The 13306-nt window shown below is 38.4% G+C and overlaps 1 protein-coding gene across 23 annotated transcripts in view; it reads left to right on the forward strand.

Annotated features, from left to right (window-relative positions):
* Positions 1-13306, forward strand: part of EPB41 (erythrocyte membrane protein band 4.1) — a 222585-nt gene that overhangs the window by 87230 nt on the left and 122049 nt on the right. For 22 of the 23 annotated variants that reach the window (XM_053576598.1, XM_053576605.1, XM_053576596.1 and 19 more), the window contains exons 2-3: positions 5943-6420; positions 11562-11771. In XM_053576598.1, the coding sequence (XP_053432573.1) occupies positions 5950-6420; positions 11562-11771 (681 nt within the window). In that variant the 5' untranslated portion in view covers positions 5943-5949. The remainder of the gene's footprint in view (positions 1-5942; positions 6421-11561; positions 11772-13306) is intronic. The other variant, XM_053576609.1, reaches the window with a different exon arrangement.

Here is a 13306-nt window from a genome sequence, read left to right on the forward strand (position 1 = left end):
CTTATACACAGGTGACTGTTGTTAGTATACCTGAGTGTTATGTTTGCAAAAATATGTATGTTATTATTGCTTATTTTATTGCATAAAATGTTCTATGAAGTTTTCTGTTGTGTTTTTATATGTATCTCAGTAAGTCCCCATTTAAAAATGCAAATAAATATCTTTTAAGGAATTTAAAAATTATTTTTCCCAGAATTATATTGTCAGGATTTTGGCCTTTTGGGATTTTAACACTCAGGATTATAGTGTTAGGGATTGCGTTGTTTGGGATTATGATCTGCTCCTGTCTTAGTCATTCCTTCCTAAAAGTTGCAAAGAGATCTTATCAAGGACATGTTCAGAACACTGAATCTAGACAAGTGTGGGAAACTTCAAATTGCCACAGTTCTGTGGTTAAAAATCACAAGATCTGATTAAGAACCAAAAAGTTCTAAAAAATGTTAATGGTTCAGCTTTCACACGTTATACACTGCATTCTTTGCTTCATTTATTAATTCAGCAAGAATTTGTTGAGCATTTATTGTGTGAATTATTTCCCACTGTTCATATTTTACTTTCTAAAAGCAGCTTTTTACCATCTTTGTTTATTTTGAGGTACATTCTCAGAATGATTGTAGTGGTTTTCTGTGTCTTGCTACTCAAAGTATATTCAGTGGGCCAGCAGTGTTAGTCCACTGACTTGTTAGAAAAGCAGAATCTCAGGCTCGATTACAGACCTGTTGAATCAGAATCTGTATTTTAACAAGGTGGTTAGGTGATCTGATCTATATTAAAGTTTAATAAGCATATGGGTTGTTACCATCAGTGTGTTTGTGTGTTTAACAACTGAAGAGTTGGCTGCTCCAAGTGCAGTGGTTAATTAGTTCCATCTCCATTCCCACAAGCTTCACTTGGCTAGCCTAAAAACAAACACTAAAGAGTACTTATACTTATTCAGCTACCTTCTTACAAATAAGATATCCATCCTTTTATGCGAAAGCAATTGTAGCAATATTCTTAGCAGATATTGTCTATTTTTAAAACTGTAAGGAAAAAACTAAAATACAAGAATAAGTACTCTTCATTTATTGAAAGATACAAGGAAAACATGATTAGAAGTGAAGTTTAAGTGATTTTTATATCTGCTAAAATTTCCCAAAAGATTTGTAATTTTTAATAGATCTTTATGAGAGATCTTTGTTAAAGTCAGTTATATAGGTAAATTTTAATATAGAAATGGGTTCTGTTTCTTTTCAGTAATGCAAATAAAGACACCATATCTGAAATCCATGGAAAATAGTACTACATTCTATTATTTACTTTTGCAAAGGAAGTATGAAGTAAAATAGTGCTGTCAAATGAAATTATTACTTTTTTTTTTTGAGACAGAGTCTCACTATGTCACCCGCGGTAGAGTACTGTAGCGTCATAGCTCACAGCAACCTCAAACTCTTAGGCTCAAGTGATTCTCTTGCCTCAGCCTCCCAACTAGCTGGGACTACAGGCACCCACCACAATGCCCAGTTATTTTTTTGTTGTAGTTGTCATTGTTGTTTGGCAGGTCTGGACTAGATTCGAACCCACCAGCTCTGGTGTATGTGGCTGGTGCCCTAACCATTGAGCTATAGGCACCAGGCATGAAATCATTACTTTTTATAATAACTGCTATTTTGGTGTCCAGGTTTTCTGTTTCAAGTTTGATTACTTTAGAGATTAAAGAAAAATAATTTTGGAAAAATCAATTGAAATTTGGAAAATTATCCTACTCCTAATATAATGAGGAATTGCAGGCAATTTTATTTCCTTTATTTAAGTACGAGTGTCTCTCACTTGGGGGTAACAGGTTAGGAATATGAATATTGGTTGGTAAATTTTTTTTTTTTTTGAGACAAAGTTTTACTATGTCATCCTCAGTAAAGTGCCATAGCTTCACAGCTCACAGCAACCTCAAACTCTTGGGCTTAAGTGATTCATTTGCCTCAGTCTCACAAGTAGCTGGAACTTGACAGGTGCCTGCCACAATGCCTGGCTATTTTTTGATTGCAGTTGCCATTGTTGTTTTAGCGTGCCCAGGCTGGATTCGAACCCACCAGCCTCAGTGTAGGGGGCTGGTACTCTACCCACTGAGCTACAGGTGCCACCCATGGTTGGTAAATGTTTTGTGTGGTGCTCATAAAGACTAAATTACATAGGCTGGGCACCAGCAGCACAGTAGTTATGGTGTCGGCCACATACACTGAGACTGGTGGCTTCCAACCCGGCCCGGGCCAGTAAACGACAATGACAACAATAAAAAAAAAAATAGCTGGGCATTATGGCGGGAGTCTGAGACGAGAATTGCTTAAGTCCAAGAGTTTGAGTTGCTGTGAGCTGTGATGCCAAGGCACTCTACTGAGGGTGATAAATTGAGACTTTATCTCAAAAAAAAAAAAAAAAACTAAATTACATAGTTTATTAGCTCAGAGTAACTTGAGTGACTTCTTAAATGAGACTAGAAAATGTGTTTTTATTTTATTTTATTTTTTATTTTTTTTGTGGTTTTTGGCCGGGGCTGGGTTTGAACCCGCCACCTCCGGCATATGGGACCGGCGCCCTACTCCTTGAGCCACAGGCACCACCTTATTTTTATTTCTTTTAGAAAATGTACTTCTTTAAATATTTTTATTGTTTAAAATATTTTTAATGCTTAAAGTAAAATAATTTGAGTATATTGTAAGAGCCCACATTGAAGTCTTTTCTTTTATTAATATACTGTGAGCATCCCAAATCTGAAATTTCCACATATAATTACTTAACACAAACTTTGTTTCGTGGATAAAATTGTTGAAAATATTATATAAACTTACCTTTAGATTGGGAGACTGAGGTGGGAGGATCTCTTGAGCTGGGAGTTTAAGACCAGCCTGTGCACCATAGCAAGACACTGTCTCTCCAAGAAATTAAAAAAAAAAAAAAAATTAGCTGGACAGGGTGGCACCATCTGTACTCGCAGCTACTCAGGAGGCTGAGGCAGGAGGATTGCTTGAGGCTGGGAGTTCAAGGTTGCAGTGAACTATGCTTGTGCCACTATACTCTAGCCTGGGTGATAGAGCAAGACCCTCTCATAAAGAAAAAGAGAGAGAGGGTGGCGCCTGTGGCTCAAAGGAGTAGGGTGCCGGCCCCATATACTAGAGGTGGTGGGTTCAGACCCAGCCGTGGCCAAAAACTGCAAAAAAAAAAGAAAAAGAAAAAAAAGAAATAAGTAAATAAATAAACCTCTGTAAGGGTATTTGTATAATTGTATATGGAACATAAATGAATTTTGTATTTAGACTTGGGTCCTATCCCTAAGAGATCTCGTTATGTATATGTAAATATTCCAAAATCCCCAACAGTTCCAAATCCAAAATACTTCTGGTCCCAAGCATTTTTGATAAGGGATACTCAACCTGTATACTTTTACATATGTCAGTACTACTTATATAGGTTTGCTACCTACTAGAAGCATGACCTGGGAAATGTTCCTCTCTGGAGTTTCAATTTCCTCTGCTATAAAATTAGGCAATGCCTTTTACTTTGCAGGGTCGTTGAAAGACTTAATTGAGATAATGTAGATACACCTCCAGCAGGGCCCAGAAACAGTGCCCCATGCACATAGCTTCCTTATCCTTTTCACTGCTTCATCCATGTGTATGTAATTATTCTAGGTTTAGCTCATATTTTAAGATTGCTCTTTAATATTTCTTTCATTATACTGGTTAACGCTGAATCAAGAGGCTGAGGCAAGAGAATCGCGTAAGCCCAAGAGTTAAGAGGTTGCTGTGAGCCGTGTGACGCCACAGCACACTACCCGAGGGCAGTATAGTGAGACTCTGTCTCTACAAAAAAAAAAAATAAAATAAAAATAAAAAAAAAAAGGGCAGCACCTGTGGCTCAAGGAGTAGGGTGCCGGTCCCATATGCCGGAGGTGGTGGGTTCAAACCCAGCCCCGGCCAAAAAAAAATAAATAAATAAAAATAAAAATAAAATAAAATAAAAAATAAGAATGTAAATCCATGGCACAGACCTTATTTATTTTCTTTTGTTTAGTGTTATGTCTCTAGCACCTAGCTTAGGACTTGTGCTGGGTACTTGATTAGTATTTGTTGAATGAATCAATGAATAGCATGCCTTTGGAGTAAATGTTCCTGAATAAATTTAGAGAATATCTTTGTAGTTTATATTTGCTCCTTAAACAGACTTTTATTTCTACCTATCATATATCTGGGCATTGGATATATACAGTGAAAAAAAGATGGTTTTTCTCCTAACATAACTTAAATTTTAGTTGGGGTGAGGAATAGGGAAGAATGCCAGTAAACAAATACAATACTGAGATAATTGTGGGTAATAACTGTAGTAGTCCTGGGTATCTGGAGGAGTGGGGGCTACTGCTTCAGGTAGGGTGTGTGGAGAGGCCTTGCTAAAGTGGTGACGTCTAAGCTGTGACAGTAACGATGTGAAGGAGACCAGTTTTCAAATAGCCAAGAGAAGAGCTTTGTAAGTAGAACAGCAAGCATGAAGGGCCTGAGGAAGGTATGAGCTAAATATAGTTAGTTCATTAATTCAGATTGTTAACGTTCAGATAACATCACTTCATTTTAATAATATAGAGAGGATGCAAAGACAATGTAAATGCTGCTTTTTGAGAGATAGGCACAAAGGACTTTTAAGTGTAACAGTGAATCAAATTGTAAGATCAATAGTCAGCTTCATTGTACTGAGTTTTAAAAGTCCTCTGTGTGTTGGTTATTTGTTAAACTAGGCATGACAATGCTCTTTGGCTGTTATTGTGAGTCCTGACTAATACTACTGGGATTTTGACATCAAGTGGCTAGAAACCAACGAGTTTGAAATACATGAGGTCTTCAGTCTGCCTTCTCTCCTGCAAGTGAATCAACATTTGCTTTTTGTTTTCTAAAATTTTTTACCTGTTTCTCTATTTTTCTCTATTGTGATAGCTTTATTTCCTACTCTTAAAAACACTGAGCTTGGGTGGTGCCTGTGGCTCAGTGAGTAGGGCACTGGCCCCATATACTGAGGGTGGCGGGTTCAAACCCAGCCCTGGCTGAACTGCAACCAAAAAATAGCCGGGCGTTGTGATGGATGCCTGTAGTCCCAGCTGCTCTGGAGGCTGAGGCAGGAGAATCATGGAAGCCCAAGAGCTAGAGGTTGCTGTGAGTCCTGTGACATCATGGCACTCTACTGAAGGCGGTAAAGTGAGACTCTGTCTCTACAAAAAAAAAAAACCACTGAGCTTTCAAAATCATATATATCAGAATAGAAAAAAAAAGGCTGAGAGCTTAAAATGAGATACCTCTGAAAAGGTTTAGTTTGGTATTGTAACTTGAAAACCTAAGGACATTGGTGTGCAGTTACTGTATTTAAAATGTATGATTGACCTTGATGCAGTCAAGTCTGATCAATCACCTATTCTGCATTTGCTGTTCTTTATAGAGAAGTGTATACATTCTAAGAAACAATAAAAAACAGAGCAATAAGGACTTGGAACTTTTAAATTCGGGGTGTGGAGAATTTTTCAGAAAATAATTTCTACAAGTCCTGTACCTACAGATTGATACCCTCAAAAGACAGTATACAAATAAGATCCTTTTTTAAGGAAGGATAGAACTGTTTTTGTGATAAACAGTATTGAATGTTGAATTTAATATATGATGGATTTCACTAAAGTGGCCTTAGTGGGTACTATTTTAAGTTCCTCTTTGTGTGTGCATATCTTTGGTGACTCAAGGCATTAATACTTTATTCAGGGTGTATAGGTAAGATATTTTTGTACTTTAATGGAAAGTCTGATGTTTAATGGGTTAGAATTCTGTTTGTTGGTGATTAAATACCTAAACATATTAATTTTTGAGAGTTTGGGGTTTTGTCTACAGTAATGTGTTTTGCTTATAAGAGCCTCCTTTGCGTCTTCTTGGTAATAGCAACATCATGACAACAGAGAAGAGTTTAGTGGCTGAGGCCGAAAATTCACAGCACCAGCAACAGAAGGAAGAGGGAGAGGGAGCCACAAACTCAGGCCAACAAGAATCTCAGCTGGAGGAGGCTTCGCAAACAGCAGCTGAAGGAGATAATCAGTATGACCAGAAGCTGAAAACGTCTAATGGGGACACTCCCACACATGAAGACTTGACCAAGAACAAAGAGCGGACATCAGAAAGCAGGGGCCTGTCACGACTGTTCTCTTCCTTTCTCAAAAGGCCCAAATCTCAGGTGTCTGAGGAAGAAGGCAAAGAAATAGAGTCAGATAAAGAAAAAGGGGAAGGAGGCCAGAAAGAGAGAGATTTTGGAACCAGTTTTAATGAAGAGATCATTTTAAAGGCCCCAATTGCAGCTCCTGAACCTGAACTCAAAACAGACCCATCTTTGGATCTTCATTCATTAAGCAGTGCAGAAACACAGGTACGGATGTGTGGATATGGGAGGTGGGTATAATGTAAGCAGGTTATAAACTTTATTTTTCTTTCTTTCCTTTTTTTGTTTTTAGAGACAGAGTCTTACTTTGTCGCCCTCTGTAGAGTGCTATTGCATCACAGCTCACAGCAACCTTCAACTCTTGGGCTTAGGCATTTTTCTTGCCTCAGCCTCCCGAGTAGCTGGGACTCCAGGCGCCCGCTACAACATCTGCCTACTTTTTTTGTTTGGCCAGGGCCAGGTTCAAACTCACCACCCTCGGTATATGGGGCTGGCTGCCCATAAACTTTATTTTTCATTTAAGAACATTTGGTGTGTTATTTTTTACTTGCTAGTTAAGTTAGGAATTGGTAGTAATAGGTAACATGGAGCTTTGTAGTTTCCGCTCTAAAGAAATTAATGTGGTCGGCCAGGTGCAGGTGGGTCATGCCTGGAATCCTAGCACTCTGGGAGGCCGAGTCGGGTGGATTGCTTGAGCTCAGGAGTTCGAAACCAGCCTGAGCAAAAGCAAGACCCCATCTGTACTATTAAAAAATAAACCAAAAAAAATGAGGCAAGAGGATTGATTGAGCCCAAGAGTTGGAGGTTGCTGTGAGCTATGACACCATGGTACTCTACCCAGGGCAACAGCTTGAGACTCTGTCTCCAAAAAAAAAAAATGAATGAAAGAAATTAATGTGGTCATTGGAAACTTGATTTTTTAAAAGATAACTTAAATTTAAAAAATGAAAATAAAGAAAGATATCAAATGAGCTTATTCAGCTGATAATTATTTTGCTATAATAATGAAACAAATTCATTACCATGAAAAAAGAAGTGATGGTTTAGAGCAAGCGTCCTCAAACTATTTTTTTTTTTTTTTTTGTAGAGACAGAGTCTCACTTTATGGCCCTCGGTAGAGTGCCGTGGCCTCACACAGCTCACAGCAACCTCCAACTCCTGGGCTTAAGCGATTCTCTTGTCTCAGCCTCCCGAGTAGCTGGGACTACAGGTGCCCGCCACAACGCCCGGCTATTTTTTGGTTGCAGTTTGGCCGGGGCCAGGTTTGAACCTGCCACCCTCAGTATATGGGGCCGGCGCCCTACTGACTGAGCCACAGGCGCCGCCCCCTCAAACTTTTTAAACAGGGGGCCAGTTCACTGTCCCTCAGACTGTTGGAGGGCCAGACTATAGTTAAAAAATAAAACTATGAACAAATTCCTATGCACACTGCACATGTCTTATTTTGAAGTAAAAAAACAAAACGGGAACAAATACAATCACACCACGTCATGTAGCCCGCGGGCCACAGTCGGAGGACCCCTGGTTTAGAGTTTACTTTGGTAGAGTTATAGGATGGTATTGTCATCTGCAAATGTGGTCCTTTTATGGAAATATCTGTCAAAGCTGCATGATGAACTCAAGCCTTCCAGAGGCATTCGATAGATTCAAGCCATGCCTGCCTTATTTTCTTCATCATCTTTAACTGGATCAGGTTGTCATAGAGTATAAAGAGGATAGATGAGGAAGTCTAGCTCTTTCTATCACCTGTGTAATATGTTTTACTCTGGGACCTTAATTGTGTCACAGTGTAGTTAAACTAAGCATGAATTGTGAGTCTATTTGTCAAAAAAAAACATGGGAAAATATTGGTACTGTAACTCAAACTATTTTCTAGGAATCTCATTCATTTTAAGCTTTATTATCTACAAATTGAATTATTTTCACAGTCTTATTTCTGAAGCATGTGAACATTATCTACATTATTAAAAATATAAGTCCTATATGTTTTTCTTATAGGTCTAAGGTTTAGGTTAGATAGTTTTATTAGAATTTTCTAAAAATATGGTTTGGTGCCCATAGCTCGGTGAGTAGGGCGCCAGTCACATACACCTAGGCTGGTGGGTTCGAGCCCAGCTTGGGCCTGCTAAACAACAATGACAGCTGCAACCAAAAATGAAAAATAGCTAGGCGTTGTGGTGGGCGCCTGTAGTCCCAGCTACTTGGTAGACTAAGGCAAGAGAATCACTTAAGCCCAAGAGTTTGAGGTTGCTGTGAGCTGTGATGCTACGGAACTCTACTGAGGGCAACATAGTAAAACTCTGTCTTAAAAAAAAATATTTTTTTTTTCTAAAAATACTACAGGTATTTCTAGAAATTACTTCTACATGTATTTAGTGCTAACCTTAGTGAAACAAGGTTGAAAACAGATTTACCATGTATTATTAAGAATGTGGTCTATGGAATCAGCTTATAGGATTCAAATTACAGAGAAGTAACACTTCGCTTTATTGGTTTTTTTCCTCTCTACAATGGGGATAATAATATCCATTTCATTTGATCATTGTAAGTCTTAAAAGAGAGAAACATAAAGCTCTTAAGACATTACCTGACCTTTAATAAGCACTCAATAAATGTTAGCTATTATTACTTAGTAAGTAAACACAAACTGTAAAGACAAAGGAACTCTGTGTATCTTAATACCATTAATTTAATTTTATGGATACCAAAAGAGGTAAATGACATTATTTTTTAGGAAGCCTAGTACTTTCAAGAGGTTTTTAATTGCTCCCCCCCCCACTTTATGTAGGGGAAAATCCATATCTTGTTTTAGTTAGTATTTTAATCAGAACTTGTCTATTCTGTCTAAAATTCATAGATTTGTACTCAAGGTGAAACAGATGACAAAATTAATTTTAGGTTTTACTAAACGCCTGTGGCTCAAGCGGCTAAGGTGCCAGCCACATACACCTGAGCTGGTGGGTTTGAATCCAGCCTGGGCCCGCCAAACAACAATGATGGCTGTAACCAAAAAATACCCAGGTGTTGTGGCGAGCACCTGTAGTCCCAGCTACTTGGGAGGTGGAGGCAGGAGACTTGCTTGAACCCAGGAGTTGGAGGTTGCTGTGAGCTGTGATGCCACGACACTCTACTCAGGGCGACAGCTTGAGGCTCTGTCTCAAAAAAAAAAAAAAAAAGACTTAATTTAGAATGGAAATAAATTATATGCAGAAATTTATCTATGAAGAAAAAAATATTGTTAATAAGATTTTGAGGGGTTATTATTTAAAGGAGCAAACTATTTTAGGTATTTTGTGAACTAACTTTATAATCAAAACTTTTGGGGTAAGAATCTTGTAGACAAAGGTTTAATGTAAGTTTGCATTATAAGATTGTACCAGTCTTCATCCAATGTACCTTGGATTTTTTTAAGCCATGATTCAATTTTTGATGCTTATTTATTTACTTATTCAACAAATATTTATTGAAAACCTATTATCTTTGCCAGGCCCTAGGCTGTATATACCTTGGTAAATAAAAACCATAAAATGGTGAAAACGTTTATAGATTGTGAAACTATACTGACATATGACTTAGTAACTGTATATCCTAAAAAAAGTTCTTTTCTAGCTTTAGTTTCACATCTGTCAAGTGGACTTAATTAATAGTACCTGCCCCATGAAGTTGTTATGAGGATTAAGTGAGTTCTTTTAAGTAGTGCTGTTAGAATAGGCCTGTTGTAATTGTTCTGTAAATGTTAACAATTATTATTATAGAACCAACATGGTTCTTACCCTTGTGGATGTTATAGTCTAATGGAAGAGACGAAAAAGTAATAAACACAAAACATTCATTGTAATTAGTGCTATAAATGTAACAGAGTACTGACATGAAAAACAGTTGAGCGGGCATGGGACCAGTAGGGTACCCAGTGAAAGCCTCTCTGTGGTTGCATGTGAGAGAGTCTGAAGGATGGGAAGGCGGCTTTTAGACTAACCTCCAGTTATCTATTCTAATGCAAGAGCCAAATAGTGAAATCCTTTCTCATAATTGCCAACCATGAATTACTTTGAAAGAAAAGAATAAGTAGGGTTTAGTTAAAAATCTTTTCAGCAGTAGTAAAGAAGGCATCATTAAAAATCTTTCAGGAGTTGTATTTTGTTGGAAATAAGGGGCGGGCACAGTGGCTCATGCCTGTAATCCTAGCACTCTGGAAGGCCAGGGCAGATGTATTGCTTGAGATCACGAGTTGGAGACCAGCCTGAGCAATAGCGAGACCATATCTCTACTAAAAATAGAAAAACTGAAGCAAGACAATCTCTTGAGCCCAAGAGCTTGAGGCTGCTGTGAGCTATGATGCCACCGCACTATATTCAGGGTGCCAGAGTGAGACTCTGTCTCAGGAAAAAAAAAAAAAAAAGAAAAGAAGTAAAATATAAGCCAAAATGTTACCAAACTTATCTGTATTATTTTGGGATAATTTAATGATTACCCTAGGAGACCTTGATTTCTATCCCTCTCTCCCTTCTTTGAATCTTTGTATTTTTTTTTTTTTTTGTAGAGACAGAGTCTCACTGTACCACCCTCGGTAGAGTGCTGAGGTGTCACACGGCTCACAGCAACCTCTAACTCTTGGGCCTACACGATTCTCTTGCCTCAGCCTCCTGAGCAGCTGGGACCACAGGCGCCCGCCACAACGCCCGACCATTTTTTTGTTGCAGTTTGGCTGGGGCTGAGTTTGAACCCGCCACCCTCGGCATATGGGGCCGGCGCCCCACTTACTGAGCCACAGGCGCCGCCCTTGAATCTTTGTATTTAGTACGATTGATCCAACGTAGAAAGGGGTTCACTGGTAGGTAGTTAAAAAGTTTTAGCCTATTACATGTGCTTGCTTAATCCTCTTAAAATGGTCTCAAGCAACTCTTTTAGCTATTTTTAAAAATAAGAATATGTAACAAATCACATCTTATTTTGCAATTAATAAGACTACCTTGCTAAAATTGAGGAGCATGGGGCAGAGACAGAAAGGTTTTGATAAACTTTAACAATATCATATAGGGGCATAGTCAGGAAGAATGTATAATGCTGAGAACAATAGGTTGGTGTCCGCTGGTTTGAAACCTTCATTAACTGATTTGTTGGGATTCTACCTGAAAAGTTTTGAGAATAGCAAAGTCTGTAGATCTTTGGGGGGATTATACATTTTATGGAAAAATAATTATTTAATATTAATGTCACTCATATTTGTTTTAATAATTTTTCATCTTCAGTGGGTGTGTTTATTGGTAAGATTATTGTAGGTTAACGTGTCTACAGCATGTTTTGTGACGTGTCTTTATTATTGATGTGATGATGACACGGACATGTAGCCTGCTCAGGAAGAACACAGAGAAGATCTAGATTTTGAAACTAAGGAAGAAGGACTTGAAGAGTGCTCCAAAGTAGAAGTAAAAGAAGAAAGTTCTGAATCAAAAGCAGAAAGGGAATTAAAATCTTCCCAGAAAGCAGTCAGAAGACACAGAAACATGCACTGCAAGGTTTCTTTGTTGGATGACACGGTTTATGAATGTGTTGTGGAGGTGAGTGCATTTTAATTTCCCATGGTCAGAACTCTTACAAACTGTTCCGTGTAGAGTTGGATAAGTGGTGACTGCACCCAAGATAAGACCCACTGTAACGACTACTTCTGTGGACTGAAATGTTAATGTTGATTTTTGGGGGTTGAGAGTATGAAAGGATTAGGAATGAGTCATACTTTCTTCTCCAATTTTTTTCTGTATCTGCCAAAATCTTTTTAATGGCGCACGTGTTACTTTTCTAATCAAAAACAATTTTGTTTTTTAAAAAAGTCCATTATTTATAGAATGACTTTCCGGGACTAGATTTTTTTAGGATAGCCTCAATTTCTGATGTTGGCCCCAACTTGTTAAAAAAAAAAAAATCACTATAGCATTTCTGTTTTGCTAGATCTAAACCTTAATATACTTTATTTAATATATTTTATTTAATATATTTTCTTTAGCTTCATGAGATACCATTAAAACAAGTAATGCTATTTCTTAAAACTCTGTATTTTCTGAAAAAATAACTAACTGAATGAAGATTGAATAAAAATGTCAAAGTTAATTCAGTTACTCTTTTTACTCCTTCAAGATGAATTGAGATAAAATATCTATGACAATTTTCTTTTTTTTTTGAGAGACAGAGTCTCACTTTATTGCCCTTGGTACAGGGCTATGACATCACAGCTCACTGCAACCTCCAACTCCAGGGCTTAGGCGATTGTCCTGCCTCAGCCTCCCAAGTAGCTGGGACCACAGGCACCCGCCACAACGCCCGGCTGTTTTTTTGTTGTAGTTTGGCCAGGGCTGCGTTCAAACCCGCCACCCTCGGTATATGGGGCCGGTGCCCTGCCCACTGAGCCACAGGTGCTGCCCTATGACAGTTTTTTTTTTTTTTTTGTAGAGACAGAGTCTCACTGTACCACCCTCGGGTAGAGTGCTGTGGCATCACACCGCTCACAGCAACCTCCAGCTCCTGGGCTTACGCGATTCTCTTGCCTCAGCCTCCCGAGCAGCTGGGACTACAGGCGCCCGCCACAACACCCGGCTATTTTTTTGTTGCAGTTTGGCCGGGGCTGGGTTTGAACCCACCACCCTCAGTATATGGGGCCGGCGCCCTACTCACTGAGCCACAGGCGCCGCCCACCCATGACAGTTTTTTAAAACTAGAGCAGTAGTTGTCAATTGTGAGATTGTTAATATATGAACAGTTGTAATTGTTACTAATAATAGCTTTTATTGATACAACATCTGATTCACATATTACTTGTATTTTAGGTGTGCAACAAATTATTTCTGAATTGAATTATTTGTATCAAATGCAAATATATTCAATCTCAAATAGTCTAAGTCAGTGGTTCTCAACCTTCCTAATGCTGTGACCCTTTAATACAGTTCCTCATGTTGTGGTGACCCCTAACCATAAAATTATTTTCATTGCTACTTCATAACTGTAATTTTGCTACTGTTATGAATCATAATGTGAATATCTGATATGCAGGATGTATTTAAGTGACCCCTGTGAAAGGGTTGTTTGACCCCCAAAGGGGTTG

This window comes from Nycticebus coucang, chromosome 22, assembly GCF_027406575.1.
Source record: "Nycticebus coucang isolate mNycCou1 chromosome 22, mNycCou1.pri, whole genome shotgun sequence".
In the NCBI taxonomy this organism is placed as follows: domain Eukaryota; kingdom Metazoa; phylum Chordata; class Mammalia; order Primates; family Lorisidae; genus Nycticebus; species Nycticebus coucang.